At 44.4% G+C, this 19,615-nt stretch overlaps 1 protein-coding gene across 1 annotated transcript in view; it reads right to left on the bottom strand.

Moving 5' to 3' along the window:
* Window positions 1-4,976: 4,976 nt before the first annotated feature.
* MICOS10 (mitochondrial contact site and cristae organizing system subunit 10) overlaps window positions 4,977-19,615 on the bottom strand; it is a gene marked incomplete at its 3' end in the record, with an annotated part of 28,516 nt that continues 13,877 nt past the window's right edge. The window contains exons 2-4 of the mRNA XM_084244092.1: window positions 8,288-8,335; window positions 7,192-7,301; window positions 4,977-4,991 (exon numbers count right to left, since the gene is read on the bottom strand). Coding sequence (XP_084100218.1) covers window positions 4,977-4,991; window positions 7,192-7,301; window positions 8,288-8,335 — 173 coding nt within the window. The remainder of the gene's footprint in view (window positions 4,992-7,191; window positions 7,302-8,287; window positions 8,336-19,615) is intronic.

Here is a 19,615-nt window from a genome sequence, read left to right as displayed (position 1 = left end):
ACCAGAGCCAGAGCAGGGAACAGAACAGGCAGACTGACAAAATACACTGCTGAGGGGAGCAGCGGGCGGCAGGAGAGGTCTGCACACCATGTGGGACCCTCGCCCTGCGGCCAGGGATCGAACTGGTGCTGCAGAGGCTGCGGGCAGCTTTGCAACCCAGCGCTCAACCACTGCGCCACCGGGGAGGCCCGATTTTATTTATTTTTGCATAGAAGAACCGGGTTGTAGATCAGCACCCTGGCCGGGGATCAAACTCAGGGCCAAACCCCTAGGCCACCAGGGAGGCCCCGGGATAGACTAGTTCTTGTCCATTTAAGTGAAAAGTGTCAGCTAAATGTGGTGACCACCACTCTACCAAAACCTGCTAAACTAAGAGAAAATGACTTGGATTGATTGAGACTAATTCTAATGTGTCAAATCAAGTTTAAACTAGATCAAGCCACTTTTAATGACCACTTGCAACCACAGTAGTTAAGTCTGGGTTCTAGAAATCAGGTAAAAATCCCACCTGCCACCTGTTAGCCCTTGGGTAAGTTAATTTATCCTTTCAGAATGTTTCTTCATCTATAAAATGAGGGTAATAGTACTTCTTTCATAGGATTGTTGTAAAAATTAAGCATCATAATATATGTAAAGCCTAAGAACAGTAACTGGCACAGAACATGTGCCCAATAAACACTATTATTTCATATTCATTTGAAGGGATCAAATGAGGCTGTGCCTGACTCAAACTGGCTAGACCAGGCCTAGAAAGAGTTGACTGACAGTTGATAATGAGCTCCTTTCTCTAGTCCCGGTTTCTTCCCTAGTTAAGACTCGTCTCCTGCCCACTCCTGAATTCCTCCAGGAATTCTTAACATCGCCGTCCCGCACTGACATCTCTGGATCTGAAGCCAACTGCCCTGAATGCAAATGTCGAGTCCTGTTTCCCACCAGCCGGAAGTTCCACAAGGAATTCGTGGTTCTGTTCCATTTCTTCAGTGTCCTCCTCCGCCCTTCCCCTCCTGGCCGAGCATGGAGACCCTGCACTCAGTAACTGTGGTATTTAAAAAGGGTGGGGTTTCAGCAGGGTCACCAGCTTTACTCGAGTGGGTCTCCAATGAGGAAGAGTGAGAACAGATGACATCCATGCTTATGCATGGAGGTGGACTGTTTTCCAACAACGTTTAGGTTTTTATCATCAGGAAGTCATTGGAGACACCCCTTTGCACCTCAGATCTTGCTATTTTAGACTCTAAAAGCCAACTCCTTGAGCCCAAGGAAGATGCCCTTTCTTTTCTGGAACAGTTTCACCCTCCTACCTTATCCACCATTGTACCTGATCCACCATAAGGCTCAAATGGCAACATCTTTTTTTAATACTTATGTTGAAACAGGTATTTGACTTTTTTTTTTTAAAGATTAATTTTATTTATTTATTTATACAAGCACTGGGTAGTCAGAAGCGCGGGAGGGTGAGAATTCACCAGAGCCAGAGCGGGGAGCACAGCAGGCAGAAGCAGGACTGCTGAGGGGAGCAGCGGGCGGCAGGAGAGGTCTGCGCGCCATGTGGGACCCTCCTCCGGTGGCAGGGGAGCAGCCGGGGATCGAACCGGCGCTGCAGAGGCTGCGGGCAGCTTCGCAACCCAGCGGTCAACTGCTGCGCCACCGGGGAGGCCCAGGTATTTGACTTTTAAAGCCGGTAAGGTAGGATGTATGTTTTCCTCCTCGACAGAGGGTGACTCTGATGTTGAAGAGGTTAAGGAACCCCCATGTTCACCTGGCAAGTGGTTGGGGAGTAATTTGCACCCAGCTCCTCCCCCAAATCCTACACTCTTTCCTCTTTGGAGTTCATCCTTCTCTCCTCCTCCTCCTTCCAGGAGTTTGACTGCACCAAGTTACCACGACGATCTCCCATTTATTCCACACAGAGGCTGGTTAGGGGACGCAGGAGCTTCCATCCTGGTCCTGCCCATGTCTGTGTGTACCCCAACTTCATCTCTTGGTGTCCGAAGAGAAGTGGTGCTTGCAGTTTACAGAAAAAAAAGTGGTGATAGCTTCCAGATGAGCTTGTTATTCTAAATTTAACATTCCTTTGGGTACTTAGAATTTCCACTTTCTCTCTCCCACCCCTTTGCATTTATGTAATTAGAAAGCATGCAACAGGAAACCGTGTGTGTCTCAGCACCACTCAGGATGAAGGCTGTTCCAGCCCCACTGAGGACATCCTTGTGGAAATACTTTGCCGAGTTTATTTGGACAGGTTCAAAAATAGTCCTTCAACAACACAATCAGATTGAACCACGACAAGTAAAATATAATTATGGTCTGGTTACATTAAAAAAAAAAAATGTAAACAGTGAGGTTTGGGAAAACTACAGGCAAAACATCATAGATAGCTTCTTCATTCCCAGCCTCTCATGGCCTACGAGCAGGATTTCAAGGTTGTGTCCAGACCTTTTGGGAAAGATGAGAGAATGACATCCGCGTAGCAGAGCACAACAGCGTGCGTCCTGAGGCTCGTGTCCCGCACAAAGGCAAACTTCCCCGTTGGCAAATGCAGCCTGATAAAGGCCCAAGTGGGTACATGGAATGCCAAAGTCATTCACCTAAATGAGTTCAAAATACATATTGTTCCGGGCCAAATTATACAGTGTCAAGCTCAGACTGTATGCATTTATGTATTTGGCAGAGCAGGCCACTCTTGGGGCGCCACAGCTTTATCCTAGTGTCCTATGCCCAGTGGGCTCCCATCACTCTTTCCCCAAACCCATGATCTTCCTTGTGTTTGGTTCCAGAAGGGCAGACAAGAAGCAAAGTTTCATGACTCCACGAGGGAATGGGGCCCCAGAGGATTTGAATTTCTAATGAAACTTAAAGTAGAACAGAATGTATGCCTTTGCCAACAAGCTGGAACTCTCTGGAGGCCGATTTGAAATGGGGGCAGGGAGTGGGGACAAGATCGAGCATTGTGCTTCAGGCCAGTCCGTGTGCAGAGCTCAAGGCAGGAATACCAAGTACTTTGGAATTAAAGCAAACAGCCAATGCTTCCTTTGGCTGGCCTTTGCCCAGAACTATTCCCTCACAGAGCTAACCAGCTTCTCAAAACACATTAAACGGTACTTCCAAGGTGCCGGGCAAAGGGATCCATCCATCCAAATAAATGCCTAAAACCTAGTAACAAACGAGACCAAACAGCTTGACTTGACTCCAGCGCCCACCGCTGCTCCCGCGCAGCCCCATCTAGAGAATTAGTGGGCATGCTGGGGTTCTCGTTGTCTTTTTTGGAAGGCGACCTATTATTTTTTTCCCCTGCTGAAATAAGATGGAAAAATTGAAGGGAAATATAAACTTTTAAAGTAAACATGGAGAACACAAGTGTAAGGGATGCAACAGGTTGCGAGGTTTTTCTGCAATTACATCGGTTGTCTTGATGGTGGAGTAAGAGGGGCAGAGAAAGTGGCAGCGTGGCTGTGCGGGCCATGGCTGTGGCCTGCAGTCCTGGGCTCAGGCCATCACTGGCCTTTAGCTGCCCCAAAGAAGCAAAAAAGCTCAGAGCGCAGAGGAGTCTGGACAGCTGGCAGGGCAGAGTCACTACTGCCTGTTTGGTCGAGTTTAGCCCATCTTTCCAGAAAGGGAAGAGGGTCAAAGGATGAGGGAGGGGAAAATGAGGGAGTATTTGCTACCCTCAATCCACCCATGACAACACCTATAAGCACTAAGGTCTAACTGACATTTCAGAGCTGGTTTCAGACACTAGTTCCAGCCCGGTGCCCAGCCGCCTCCCTGCCCACCTTCCTTCCCTGCCCACCCTGGCCGTGCCGATTGCCTGTCATTGCTAACACACATGCCACAATTCTGCACGAGCTCCCTTCTTCTCACCCATGTCCATCTGGAAAGCCCGGGTCAACCTCACATCTCAGTCGACAATTCCCCTCCTCAGCCAGGCCACCCCGAGGCAACTTAGCTGGTCTCACTGTGTTGTCTCTCTACCCCTTCCTCATTCAAGGCCAAAGGGAGTTGGCATGATCGTCTTTCCATTAGAATCTAAGATCCTTGAAGGCAGAGATCTGGGCTGTGTTTTAATCTCTGCTGCCAAGAGCAGTGCTGAGAGGTCACGGCAGATGTGGAATCAACACTCACAGAACAGAGGAGCAGGATCCAGCTCTGCCCAACCGAATTTATTATTTTTTCTTTATTTATTAAACAAAAACATTCACCGTCATCCAATAGCTCCCCTCTGCCCTCGTCACTATAGAGATAAAAAAGATAGGAGAGACAGGGTCTGTCCATTCTCAGAAGACATTACTGTTTTGTATGCAGTCTCCGTGGGTCAAGTGAAACCCAAGGCATAAATTCATCAGACATCAGAAGGGACCCTTTTGTCCTCAAGCTTCAGGTGTTACATGAAGCTGCAGGAAACCTCACTGGAGAGGACATCAGCACGGTCAGCCCCCAGCTCTGCGTCCTGCAGGCCTACCGGGGAGAGCTACGCACAGCATGTCAAGGCTCCATAAGACATTCATCTTCATCAGACAAGAAAGGAGCCCGCCCACCCCCACCCCGGCCAACTTCCAACACAGGTGGAAGCAGTTCTGAAAACCTTAGGGGTTAGCTTTAGGGGAGAGTGGGGGGAACTGCGCAGAGCTGTGGTTTCAGGAAGGCTCTCAAGAGAGGTGGGGACCCCGCAGTGGCTGCTGTGGGCAGTTCAGTCTTCCTCATGCTCAGAGACCAAAGGCAAAGAAACGCAGGCAATGCACTGGGCGGCCTATTTCTTTTTAATTTATTTCTTCAAGACCTCCTCCTTGCAGTTTCCAGAGAGAAAATACAAAACAAGAAACAGACTTGGTTTCAAATACATAAACAGTGTGCTGGAGCTGAAAGCATTACTGATAACATTGTTACAGAAGAACGTCAGCTTACTCCAGGGCACTTCAGTATTCCTGAGGAATAAACATGATTTCTCTTTCCTCCCACTGGGATGTCTCAGGTGTCACTCACTGCTCCTGCTCCTGGAAGGCAAGGGCAGCAGGTTAGAACAGCACGGACAACCCTCTCTGGCTGGCTGGCTGCTGTCGGTCAGACCAAGGGAGCAAAGGGCCCCAAACCCTACCACCTGGTTTGCTCTAAAACTGACAAGAGGACTGTAGACAAAGCTGCCAGGCTCCTAAAAGGGGCTCCCCGACCTTGGAGGGAGAAGAATGCGAAGTAAGTGAACAGGCCTGGGTAACGATTCCTAAAACTTGTCAAAGGGACAGACCACAGGTGAGGGGAAAGAGCGTGGCACTGACCTCACACTGATTAATGATTAGCTCTTTGACAAGCTCCTTAACCTAAGTAAGATTTCCTTTGTTCTCCTGCTGACTGAGGATAATAAAACTTCTCTCACAAATCTACTGGGAGGTCTAGAGAAAGACGATATAGCACCCAGGACCCCCAGGCGCTCAACAAGCAGTCACCATGCCATGACTACATCAAAAAGGCCCCAAGTTAGGACTCTGCCCCTCTTTGTAGACGATGGAGGATGACAACAGCCAGGCACAAACTCAAGTTCAGATAAAGTTATGTTCTGGAGCAGTACCCACAAGGTTGTAAAAAATGGCGCAATACTTTCCACAGTGACTCCTGGCTATTAAATATACAATATGCACGCACTCACCCCTGAGCCATTATCCATGACAACACAGTTTATAACAAAGAAAACATTTTGAAAAATTAAAAGACCGGAAGTTCCTCTCCCTGTTCTTTTCTGTTGCCAAGAAAGTGATGTCCGGGAGCGGCAGCTTTGGTGCTGCAGCTGCACCTCTTCTTGGACTATCCCTGACACCCCTGCGCCTCCCCCAGCTTTGGCCAGAGGTAGACCTGAAGGGTAGTAAAAGGGCTGCCAGTCTTCCTACCTGGCCAGCTCGCTCTGCTTCCAATTCTCTCTCCAAACACGCACAGGTTTGTGGGTAGACAGCTGACCTTCAAGTGGGTTCTAAGAGGCGACTGTGCACTGGTAGGATACTGTTCTTTGTGATTCAGTGACCCTTGTGGCCTCAGTTTTGACCAGAATTAGGACACTCATTTGTAGCACATTTTCTGCTCTACTTGTTACTGTGGTGAACAATGGACAAGTCAATCACCCTTTCTTGGCTAGCCTGGACTGCAATAACCAGTGTTTCAATTGATAAGCACCTCAACAGCTAAACACATTTTCACATTTAGACCTCCCAATCAGCCTGTAGGTACGAATGATTACCCTCATTTTATAGATTGTTTCCTACACACAAAGGACTCTCATAAGTAAAAAGCTCAAGATCACACACAAATCAAGCAGAAGAGCAGGCCCCAAGCCTGGGCCTCAGGGCTCCTGCACTGGTTCCACGGCTATGACTCTACTCAGTGGGAATCAACATGGTAGATGATTCTACACATCCAAGGAATATGACGGTCCTCACTGAGTGTTGCTATTAAGATTATATCTCAGGAAGCCTGAGGCCATCAACTCATCTAACAGGAGAGACACTTTATTTCATTCATTCATTTTGCATTTATTTGCGTGCCTACCTAGTTCCAAGCCCTGGGGACAGGAAAATACATACCCACTCTGTCCCCGAGGAGTGCCTGGCCTCCCATGATCCTCTCACCTAGACCCCAACGTAGACAGTCATCTCAGTAAGGCAACAGGAGAGGCTACGACACACAGAAACTTAGGAAACTTAGAAACTCCTTCCCTTTGGTGGCATAAGCTGTCATTTTTTCATCTTGCCTGCATCTCTCTATAGACAAGGACTTCAGAGAATCCTGTGGGACTTAGAATTAGGAACCCGTGCTCTTCAATAAAAGCAAGACTATGACGACTGAGTGCCAGCGCTTCAGGTTGGTCTGAGCACGCAACGTGCTTACAGGGCACGCTGTGATCATCAGCAAAAGCGCTGCTCACAGGTATCTCACACAGATGTACTCTATGTGACGGTCATTTCTCAGGCAGGCTCGTCACTCCAGCCTTCTGGGCTGAGCAGACACTGGAATGCACGCATGCACCTCACGTACAGGGGAGGAAAGACTTTAGGCCCCAAAGTAGCATCCACATCACTAAAGACCAAAGAACAACTAGGATCCCAATGGGGCCCTAATGACACACAGTCTATTAATCACGTGCACTATAAAGAATTCGTCAAGAGAAAACTTCTGTTCTGAAAGAAAGAGAAGTACTAACTCTGTACATACTTTGACATATTTTCCATGTAGAAGATACGGAGCCTGGAAGTCGTGCTGGCAGTTGGAGTACGCCATTCCCAGTCCCATGCCAGAACCGAAGGCTAACGGCCACATTCTTCCTGTGGGCAAGGCGGGGGAGTCCCAACAGGGCATCATTAAGAGAACACACAGCTTCTTCTCTAAGGTACACACATTTGCTCCGGGTTCAATAAATATTCCAAATGCACCAAATGGATGACAATGAGAAGGATAAATTAGTAAACTCAGTCAAATATTTATTATAAAGTATCTACGGTGTCAAGTGGAGGAATTAATAAATGATACAATGTGAAAAAAGCAGTCATATTTGAACCTCCCTGCAGTTCTCTATCAACCTCTTTATTTGCTTACTTAACCTCATCAGAAATACCATTGGTAAATCAATTTAAAAAAAAAATAATAGTCTCTATGAGGAGGTGATTGAATTTTAAAAATATTTAAGATTTCACCAATATTTGCATATTTAGATTTATAGGAAGTCATGAGGTACTTAAGTCTATACTGTAAGTGATTACCTCATATCAGCACTGTGTTAAGCATGATTCTCTAGTTATAGTCCCTCAAAGTAACCTCTTTGGCTACTATTCAATATTCAAACCTCAGAAGTTCTTCCACAGAATGAAAGAAATATCGCTTGCATGTTGCTTAGGAGAGTTTTTGGCCAAAAAGGAAAAAAAGTGCATTTCTGGCCCACTTGTTTTTATTACCAGCAGGACTCTCATTTTCGAGTCTCCTTGAGAATTATAATTAATTAGAAGTATTATTTGAACATGCAGATTTGGCCAAATGACTCACTGGCAGTAAGCACAAGTTTTCAAAATGATATCATATTTAAGATATCAAGCATCCTGACTTAATGCCCAGAGGGGATTCTAGAGACGCCCAACCCACTCTGACCTCCTGTGAGTGCACATTCTTCGTCTCGCTCATTTCAGAGTGGCCGACCTAAGCCCCAGATGAACGGGTTGGCAGCCATGTGTGTATGTGCCTTCCAGAAGTGTTCCTGCCAGGTGTATGCAAACTCTTCTAGGACATTATGGTGTAAGGTAATGATAGTCACACTTACTTTTAAAGAAGGTAAGGGAGAAAATAAGTCCTAATCCAAATCCAGTACCTACAAAAAAGGGGGAAAAACATGTTAAACCTTGTAACAGTAACTAGACAAAAATGAAATGTTTTGTGAATGTGAACATGTATAAAACAAGATTACTTTCACATAAATTGGTACACAGTTGATTTTCTCATGTCTAGCCTTTCCTATTGTCAGAGGCCTAAGGGATGCCTTTAGTCCCCAAGCTCACAACAGGGGATAAAAACCTCATTCCCATTCTGTCTAGACAAGTCCTGGGGGTGGGGAGCAAGGCCAGAGACAGTTGTGGAGAAACTCTGTGCACCACTTGCAAACAGCCTCCAGGATCCTGGGCTCTGCTGCCCTATTCCAAGGGGGCGCCACATCAAAAGAGAGGTCACATGACTGTGTAGTGGCTACTTTTTTTTTTTTTTTTGATTGAAACATAGTAGGTGTTTATTTGTGGAACACATCCAGTTCTTTTTTCTTTCTTTTTTTTTTTTTCTATTTGCAGTTTTTTTTTTTTTCTATAGGAAGCCATTTCTGGCTTTTATTACATATTTTATTATATTAAAATAATACATTATTTTATTAATTTAATCAAAACATAATTGAACATGTTAAAGTCTTAGTGAAAGTCATTTTTCTTCACTAATTTATTTAATATACATCAGAAGGCTTTCCCTGCCTTTTATTTTATTTTTTTTTATAAATTTTATTGTTATATTCCCCATACAATTGCAGCCCCCCCATTCTGACCCCAATCCCTCCCCTCCCGCCCCCGCCCCCCTAAAAGTGTCTCTGGTTCATAGTTTTTTGTTGATTTTGATTTTCACTTTCTTATAGTTATTCATTTTCCTGGTCCCTTATTTAAGTTTTCTAGATTCCTGCTATGAGTGAGACCATCCGGTATTTTTCTTTTTCTTTTTGGCTTATTTCGCTGAGCATGATCCCTTCCAGCGCCATCCATGTTGCTGCAAATTGCATGTGTTTATCTTTTTTGAATGCTGAGTAATATTCCATGGTATATATGTACCACATCTTCTTGATCCAGTCATCTATTTTTGGGCATTTGGGTTGTTTCCAAAGCTTAGCTATTGTAAACAGTGCTGCTATAAACATAGGGGTGCAGGTGTTCTTTGGAATTGATGTTTCTGTGTCCTTTGGGTAAATACCTAGGAGTGGAATTGCTGGATCATATGGAAGCTCTATGTTTAGTAGGTCCAGAAATCTCCACACAGCTTTCCACAGTGGTTGGACCAGTTTGCACTCCCACCAACAGTGCAGAAGAGTTCCTTTTTCTCCACACCCTCGCCAACATTTGTTGTTGCTAGTTTTTTTAATATGTGTGTAGTGGCTACTTTTTAAGGAAGATGGAATGCAGTGATCCATAACAATTCCCAAAATTAAACACAAGGTAGAATGTCCAGACAGAGTAAATACACCACTCCAAAAGGCCCAAATATGGAGATTGGGCCTCCCCAGTGGTGCGGGGGTTAAAGTCTCAGTGCTATCAAGCTATCCCCCCAAATGTGGAAATTAAACCCCTCCCCTTATTTTACTCACAGAACATTTTTAACCATCATCTTTCAAAATAAAAGAAATTAACACAAAATAAAACACAAGCCTGTTTTAATTGTCAGGAAGAAAAAAATAACTAATCTAAAATTAAATTTCACAGGCATCTAAGCTTGGAAAACGGAAGGTCCTGTTCTTATAGACCAAATCCACACTTTCACTGGTATGTCTCAAACCTTGGTCATTCCAGTGCTACCATCACAATTGTTGCAAAATTCACACACCACCTGCACAATTATTTTATCGTTTTTAAAAAAAAGTCAACATGAGGTCTAATTAAGCCTAATTTTTATTTTTTAAAACATTTGTGCTTTATTCATTTATTTGTTTATTTATTTTTAATTTATACAAGCACTGGGTATAGTCAGAAGTGTGGGAGGGTGAGAGAATTCACCAGAGCCAGAGCAGGGAGTAGAACAGGCAGAAGGACAGAAGTACACTGCTGAGGGGAGCAGCGGGCGGCAGGAGAGGTCTGCGCGCCATGTGGGACCCTCCTCTGGTGGCCGGGGAGCAGCCGCGGATCGAACCGGCGCTGCAGAGGCTTAAATAACATTGGTATAATCATACTTTGAGTGCTATTTTTCATAAAGTATTAAAACCAATATAGAGCCAGTAAAATAAAAATATTTGTGGTACCACTTCGGACCGGGGGAATGCCACCTTGCTTACTGTAGTGATACATGTCCTAACCCTTGAGATAAACTCAATTGTCCATTATCAAAAAAGTTAAAGTTACACATGCCAAGGCAAGAGTCGAAATCTGGTGTTTTCTTTTTTTAAAAAGACTTGACAGACAGCCTTTCAGAGCATTTGATGTTCTTGACTAAGTATCTCCCTCATGGTTCAGCAGAGCCCTTGACTAACCTCTTCATACCTAACTACAAAGTCCCACTTGCCTTAAGGTTTTCAAATATGTGCTGTTGAAATTCCAAAGGCTTCTTTTCTGTCTAACCGTGATTTCAGGCTAATGTATGAAAATTCAAACTGCTCCTCAGGCTAACCAATGTGATCTTTCTGCTGCAAACACAGAGAACGTCATCATAGGCAAGCTAATCCGCATCTTTTTTGATCCAAGTAATTCTTTTTGCACTTCTGTGACAATCCAGTTGAAGCTGGCCTGAAGAGCATTTATGCTATTTATTCAGAATGATTTCTGGTAATCCTCTCCTTTCACATCTACTGTGTGTTTCTTTCCTATGATTGAGCCCTACACATGAAATGGAATTAAAAATCATTACTTTGCCCTTCCCAACAGACCCTTGTATTAGGGCCTGTTTTGGTGCCCCAATTTAAAATCACTCATGTCATCCCAATTTCCATATAGCATTTGTTAAAAATAATGGAAAACTAGCCAAGTTACAGATCACAAAGAAACTAACATTTGAGTGTTTTCTATAACAACACATTCCCCCCTCCCCACACCCACCCACCAATTCTCATTTAAACCAAAAAACCAGCTGGTAGGGCATTATCCCCCATTTTTCAGATGCAGAACTTGTTTAAGGTTACTCTGTTTAGTCAGCAGTAGGGCAGTGAACTGGGCCCCGATCTGCCAGACTCCAAAGCCACTATCCCTCTTATGTCCTGACAGTGGATTCCCCTACAGTTTAAGCCACTCAACAATCCCTACCTCCCCCCAAGGGAAATTGGAGTGTCAAGATTTCTGCTGCCAGTGAAGTAAGATGTAGCCAAAAACTAAACAGTGCTTCCCATGCCCAGACTGCCTGGCAACGAGGGTAACAAGTCTCCACAAGGCCAAGAGAACTGGTTCAGATTCATTCCCGGGCTACTCCTACTGCACATGTCAAAGACACACGTCTTCCTGGTCAGCATGATTCCAGAACTTCAGAGAAATGGAAGGTATCACGACTGATACTCCTTGGCACGATTCTACTGCTGCCTGGCTTAGGAAATGGCACAGGGTTCATTCTCAAGGTCACTGGCCTCACCCCCTTGCAGCTGGAAGATGAGTAAGACAGTAAATTGGTACTAGAAAATGAGGTAAAGGATTTGGACTGGCTTACCGATTTCAAACCAGGCAATGGGATGGGGAGGTGGGCCAGTAAAAACATAATGGCTTACAATCAGGGCTTTTGGTCTTCTCCATCTGGAAGGCAATTTTTTTGGCAATCAAATCAAAAGCCCAAAAGGAAAATATTTCAGCATTTTTCTTGTCCCTCTGACTCCATGCCTGTCTCTCTTATTTCCCCCCAAGGAATGAAAGTTCTCTGATGTTCAACTTTTCCTAGTAGTAGACCAAGAATGATGCTAAGGCCCCTTGCTACCAGTATCGCTCAGCCACAAAGACGAGGAATGCCTCAGAACTAAGGAATACAGAGTAGAAAATCTTTCACCTCTAGATTTGAAGTTCAGGTATAAAGCCAACCACCCAGTTTTGCTTCAATTAAAGTCATTTATCAGGCAAGAAAGAAATTTTAAGAAAAACAGAAAGAGCTGGGCCTACAAGCATACACATGCGGTCAGAACCACTGCTCAGACTAGCCCCCAGCGGCATTACCCAGGAATATGTTCTGTGACCCCAGCAATCACTGGGCAACACCTTCGATTCTTAAGAATTTTTTTTTTTAATTTATTTATTTATTTACACAAGCACTGGGTACAGTCAGAAGCGCGGGAGGGTGAGAGAATCCACCAGAGCCAGAGCGGGCAGCAGAACAGGCAGAAGGACCGAAGGACACTGCTGAGGGGAGCAGCGGGCGGCAGGAGAGGTCTGCGCGCCATGCGGGACCCTCCTCCAGTGGCCGGGGAGCAGCCGGGGATCGAACCGGCGCCGCAGAGGCCGTGGGCAGCCTCGCAACCCAGCGCTCAACCGCTGCGCCACCAGGGGAGGCCCAAGAATTTTTTTTTTTTTTTTTTTTTTTTTGGGGGCCTCCCCGGTGGTGCAGCGGTTGAGCGCTGGGTTGCGAAGCTGCCTGCAGCCTCTGCAGCCGGTTCGATCCCCGGCTGCTCCCCGGCCACCGGAGGAGGGTCCCACATGGCGAGCAGACCTCTCCTGCCGCCCGCTGCTCCCCTCAGCAGTGTCCTTCGGTCCTTCTGCCTGCTCTGCTCCCCGCTCTGGCTCTGGTGAATTCTCTCACCCTCCCGCGCTTCTGACTGTACCCAGTGCATGTATAAACCAAACAAACAAACAAATAAATAATAAATAAATAAATAAGACATGCCTCTAGAAAATTAAAAAAAAAAAAAAAAAAAGAATTTTTTTTTTCTCTGTTCCCAGGTTTGAAGACCCAAAATAACAAGACTATTTTCTAAAAAAAAAAAAACAAAAAAACAAAAACTCACAGAAAATGATTTGTAAATGCCAACGTTTTACTTAAAGTTAGCTATCTCAGTTATTTAAGAGATAAACAATGGTGGAACTGCTGATGAGTTTTACAGGTTCAAGTTCTCACATGCTCAATTTTCTTTTAAAAGGCAACATGTTGCTTCAAAGAAACTCCCACCTGATCCAGGGACACCAACTCTGCAGCTGTTTCCACTAAAGATTGGCACCTCTAGGCTGGGTTTCAACTTCATAACAATAAAACATGAAAGGTTTGTCTTACAATAAAAACAAACCAGCATGGAAAAGAGAAGAGTTTTCTCTACCTTTGGCCACTTCTTTTTGTTGTTGCATGACAAGCGCTCTTTGAGGGAAATAGCCAAAGGAAAAAGTACAAAGCATTTTTCACCTACCCTGGAAGCAAATATTTAACTATGAATGAAGTTTATATAACTTTGCCTCCCCCTCCTGACCCTCATCAAGCCTGTTCTTTGGGTCCACACACTCTGAAATGACAAATAACCCAAAGTAAAGACATGCCTGATGATGTAGAAGTACACATCTTCCTCCTAGCAAAGTGCAGTTAAGAGTCGGAAGGAGGGAGGCAAGGCAAAAGCAAATAAACAAAAAACACACCCCACACACGAAAGAGAAGCCTTATGGAATTGACATTAGGCAAGCCTCCGGTGCTCTGCAACCATTTCTCCTGGAGAGGAAAAAGAATTGGCACAAATTCTTTCAAACAGAAATTACTCCAAACCAATCTAACCTGCACTTTAATGCATGCTCAGCGCCCACATTTTTAGGAAGAAGCAATTCTTGAACAGTTCATCTGATACCGTTTTAATAACAAAAACAACAAATAATTCCCTCCCACTAACTACATATAAAATATTTGTCTCATGCTCAAGTGAATTTCGTAACATATTTAAAAGAATAACAACCTTAAGCCACAATTCTTATGGGGGGGGTGGGGAGCAGCACATGTTGAACACCTATAACTGTGACATATGGACAGTTTCTAGTCAATGCAACTTCATTTAGAAAAATCTTTGCTTTCACCATGCCACAGACAATAAAGCTTTACTTCTCTGCAAGTAATTAGGAAGCAAACATAATCAGCAAGAATTAACAAGTAGGCTACATAATCTGACTGCAGTCTTGAGGTAGACATGTACTTTGGGTATTAGCCGCTAAACAGAACAAGTTGGAGCAATACATGTGCCTAATGGACTGCCAATGGACTTTCAGTTAAGGAGTAAGAGCTCACTGTTTGGCTACGTACAGGAAAAAAATCCACAAAATTCACTTAGAAAACATTTCTATGAAAGACTATAGGGGAAGGAGAGATCGAAGAGTCACTTTATCTATCAGTAACAGTTATTAAAATCTCACTCCAGCTTACATTTAAAATTTTAAATGAGGTTCCAAAATTCACAAGCCTAAGGTATAGTTCTCCATGTTAAATTCTTTTTTTTTTTTTTAAAGATTTATTTATACAAGAACAGGGGTATAGGCCAGGTGTGCGGGAGGGTTAGAGGATTCACCAGAGACAGAGTGGGGAACAGAACAGGCAGACTGATGCAATACACTGCTGAGGGGAGCAACGGGCGAGACAGGAGAGGTCTGCCACGCCGGCCGGCCGGGATCAAACCGGTGCTGCAGAGGCTGCAGATAGCTTCACAGCATGGCGCTCAACTGCCTGCACCACCAGGGAAGGCCCTCCACATTAAATTCTTATCTGCATCCAAACTTTAAGTTGCAAAGGAACTATCTTCATTTATGCAAAAACTTCTATCAAGATGTATGAGGAAAAATTTAAGTACCATATCCAATTGGCACTTCATGAATGTGAGACACCACAGGAACTACAAGCAAGTTTTTAAGCTCCTAGAAATCGTGTGCCAAAAAACTTGATTATTAAATGTCTGAAAGAAAAGATAAAGCTTCCCAAAAATGAGGGCTTTGCTCTATGAGAGCAGAATAGCAAGAGCACGGATGGGGTGAACAGAAGGCCGAGTTCAAAGCAGGGCTCAGCTCCTCCACAGCTGGCTGGCTGTCTGACAACCTCAGTATGTTCATCTGTAGAATGGAAACAACCTGACCCCTACACTGGGAGAATGTGAGGTACCCAGCAGTGTGTAAGCAGAATTCAGTGAATGGCGGTAAGCTCTGCTACCGCCCTAGTCAGAAGTGTAATGGAATGGCTATTCCTCTATTAAAATACAGCTCACTGCTTGCTTAGAACACACAGCAGGGGAGCCCCAGCTGAAAATCACCACTTTCCCCCCACTCTTGGCATAGTGGGCTATATTTCACTGGCATTAGCAATTGTTTATAGGAATACATCAGGTTTTAATATATATTTTATTTAAGTAGGGAATGCCTTCAGACTCACTGCCTTAAAATATAATACTCTCCCAAAGCTGTCTTGTGTTTAATAAAGCTGTATTTATGCTTTGAACATGGATTAACATTAAATTGACCTATTTATAATGGAAATGCTTTCCGGTTCAATCATGTTTCTATCAACTCTATTACAACCATCAAATGCATTTGTTAGGACAGAACAAACAAGAATGTGCTTTTATAGAAAAGTACCCTTGGGACTGAGTTTAGTGAGAATTGTATTTCCAAGAAACATTCCTGATTTATGAAAGATGCTTAGGGTCCAATTTATGAGGGGGAAAAAAAAATTTAAGTCAGCTCCAAACTGTGTTACTTAATCCTTTGAGGCAAAGACAGATTGTCCCAGGTGTCCATGTGTAAATGCCAAGTCATGTGAATTAACCAAAAAAAGTGTGCCAAGACCAAAGACCTAGAGATGGTAAATTCGTCCGTGTTAATCAGCATCTCAAAAGTCAACATTGCTGCCGGGCACATAGGAAACACACTAAGAAGGTGGCCATTTTACAAGACCTTAACCTTCCCCAGGCTATCCCAAGTACACACAGGCTGGAACATCTGTAGGAATTTCTTGGGTGGACGTCAATTACCAGGATTCTGATCAGAACCAGCAAACCAGTCAGCAGAAAGGAGAAAAGATAGGGAAGGTAAATGTGGAAGTCATTACTAATACGCTCTGCTTTGAGAAAAGCCAAACTCAAGTGTCCTTTTTAATTAAGAGTGCAGATAGCACAAGTCCACCTTCAGAATTCTGACGGCCACAGAACTTCCCAGGAATGCACCTAAGAATGAATATGGCTGTATACATTTTACTGGGCTGTAATTAGCTAATTCACAAGTGAGCATAGTATATAGGGAATTGAGAATGAGCTCTAAGGATTAATTATTAAAGGGAGCCTGAAAAAAGCTGCAGATTTCCCCTGAACACACTGAGCCCCAGCGTATCACACTGTCTGGGTGTGGGGCACTTGGGGTACTACACTGAAAAGCACTGTTATTTGGCTCACAGAACTGTCTTATGAGGTGTATTGGGATCTTCTCAGATAGGAAATGACTTAGAGGGGTTAAGTGACTTTCCCAAGTACACACAACTGAAAAGAGAAGAACTCAAGCCCAGACCGTCTGATTCCCAAGTCACAGCTCTTTCCCACACATGGGGGTACAGCCCAGAGAGAGGTGAGCAGAGCGGGAGGGCCAGCAGTCCACTATCACACATGGGAACAGTGTTTTCTGGATTGTAGCACTAAGCTTGTGTAATTTATGTCTACGACATTCTTCAGTCCCTCAAGGAAACCACAGATGTTTATCAGGAGGGGTAACAAAACCTGAAATTACGTAGAATCAATGAGAAATAATCAACCCACCAAGCCAGGAAATACACCCCTTTGAGCACTGACTGGAGATACACTGACTCCAAATGGGCTGAGGCCTACAAACTGCTCAAAAGGTATTTCCAGTGAGGCCCTTCCTTCCCAACACCTTCATATCTGCAGCTCCTCTGCCAAGACAAGACTCACTCAGCTCTTAGGCATAGGAGTCCTATGCGTCAAAGGAAAAACTTCATGGAGAAACAAGTACCAATAATTTCTTTTCCTTCCATATTTGATCTACATTGGGTGACATTATCAGGTAGAAAGCAATGGGGACACTTTTCTTTCCCCTTGGAGCACATCAGCAGAGGCTCTAGTTTAATTCTCTGAAAAGCGGGCATTGTTACAACTACCTGTTATACTTTAGTTATAAAATTATGTGAACTTGGGGGTAAGTCAGGCTAACCATGATTGTGAATACTAGTTAAGTTACTTACTAATTATTTGTCTGAGTCCTTGGGAAATTGCTTAACTTCTCTAGCATTGGTTTCTTCCTATGGGGGGGGGGCAGGGAGGATGGAGCTGCAGGGTGTGTGCAAAATGCTTGGAAGAACAGTTCATCCGCACACAGGAATTCTAATTGTCTTCTTTTTCCACAAAAGTATTTCAAGAACAAACTGAAAGTTCAAATATTTACACAACACCGAAGGGCACGAGTAGCGGGTTCAACAAAAGTCAGAAGAAATAAGACAGTCTCTTCCCTGGGGAGCTTGTGGTAAGAGGGGAGAACATACCAGGGACCCAGAAAATCGAACAAAGGCAGCTCATCAGTGCATGAGAAAGGAATGAGAGGAAGGTGGAAACACACCTAGCTGGATAAGAAAAGGGTGGTATCTGAGCTGTCTTAAATAGTAGACTTTGAACAGCAAGGGTTGGGGGATGGGCACACACTCCAACCAGTGACAGAAAAGCAGGTTGAGTGCAGGGAGGTGGGGAGGAGTCAAGATGACGCTCCAGGCATGTCCAGGAGAGCAGGACTTCAGACTAGAAAGGAATCTGGAGCTATTCTCACAGCACCAGAAGCTGGAACAAGGAGTCTACACTGCACTCAATTCAGCAAGAAGAGTTTTTAAGGGCCTCCCCGGTGGCACAGCCGTTGAGCGCTGGGTTGCGAAGCTGCCTGCGGCCTCTGCAGCGCCGGTTTGATCCCCGGCTGCTCCCCGGCCACCAGAGGAGGGTCCCACATGGCGCGCAGACCTCTCCTGCCGCCCGCTGCTCCCCTCAGCAGTGTACTTCGGTCCTTCTGCCTGCTCTGCTCCCCGCTCTGGCTCTGGTGAATTCTCTCACCTTCCCGTGCTTCTGACTGTACCCAGTGCATGTATAAACAAAACAAACAAACAAACAAATAAATAAAACATGCCTCTATAAAAATTTTTTTTTTTTTTTTAAAAAAGAGTTTTTAAAAAGTAACACGACAGGCCATGCTTTAGGAGGATTCACCTGACCAGGGCTAAGGTGTAGGATTATGTGGAAAGAGAAGAGGCTTTTGCTGGCAGAATTCATGGGACTTCACAACTGATTAAGTGTGGGAGATTTATCAGTTTGCACGTCCAGAATTAATCACAAACGGGCCTACGCTGAAATGACTTTAAAAATTTTCCTACAACTAATGGATTTCAATTTAGTCATCTGAAATGATGCCAAAAAACTTGCAGCTTTCTTAGGACTACCTTCTTGGTAAAAAGTGAATTATGCTGCTTAAATCATTTGTTTCAGTTAATCATTTAAAATCTATGAAACATGAATTTTGAGTGGTTTATGTATGTGCAAGTTCTGACAATCAGGAACATTTGTTCTAACTAGTAAACATTTGTCAAAAGTCTGTCTACAAATCCATCAACAACATTATGTCAGTTACAATAGTTATAAATTACCCTAAGCATTCAAATGGAGGTTTAAGTCAGATGCAGGTATGTGAGGTAAAAGCACTAGGTTTCAATGCCCCCTCTACACTGTTAAGTTGCCGATCAAATAAATAGCTTTAAAATCCTACTGAAGGTACATACCTGAGGCAATTTGGAAAGTCTATATAATTTGAAGCAAGTCCCTCAGTCACACTGCCATCTGCCTGCCCACCTGCCCTCTCCCCCAACATCCCTCACACCCACCTTCTGTTCTGCTCCTGGCTCTCCAGTAATATCAACCCTGTCTTCCAAGACACTTTCTCCACCACCTAGAGCCCCACTTAACCAGTAGACTCTGCCCATATTTTCTCTAACTCGTACTCGTTTGTCCTTTATTTCTTACTCCCTGGGCTGTCCAAAGAACATTTCAAAGACTTTCTTTTTCTTTTTTTTTAAGGATTTATTTATTTATTTATACAAGCACTGGGTACAGTCAGAAGCGCGGGAGGGTGAGAGAATTCACCAGAGCCAGAGCGGGGAACAGAACAGGCAGACTGACGAAGAAATACACTGCTGAGGGGAGCAGCGGGCATGGCAGGAGAGGTCTGTCGCGCCATGTGGGGCCCTCGCCCTCGGCCGGGGATCGAACCGGCGCTGCAGAGGCTGCGGGCAGCTTCACAACACAGCGCTCAACTGCTATGCCACCAGGGGAGGCCCTCAAAAACTTTCTTTCCCCACATCTTACCTACGAAAATGGAAAGCTAAATTGTTAATTGCTATCCTCTATCGGGTTGTCGGAAAGTCATGATGCATTTCTGAAAAAATACAACATGACTTTTCCAAC

This window comes from Talpa europaea, assembly GCF_964194135.1.
Source record: "Talpa europaea genome assembly, chromosome: 9".
Taxonomy (NCBI): Eukaryota; Metazoa; Chordata; class Mammalia; order Eulipotyphla; family Talpidae; genus Talpa; species Talpa europaea.
Note: the sequence above shows the minus strand (reverse complement) of the source record. Positions and strands in the feature narration are given on the sequence as shown.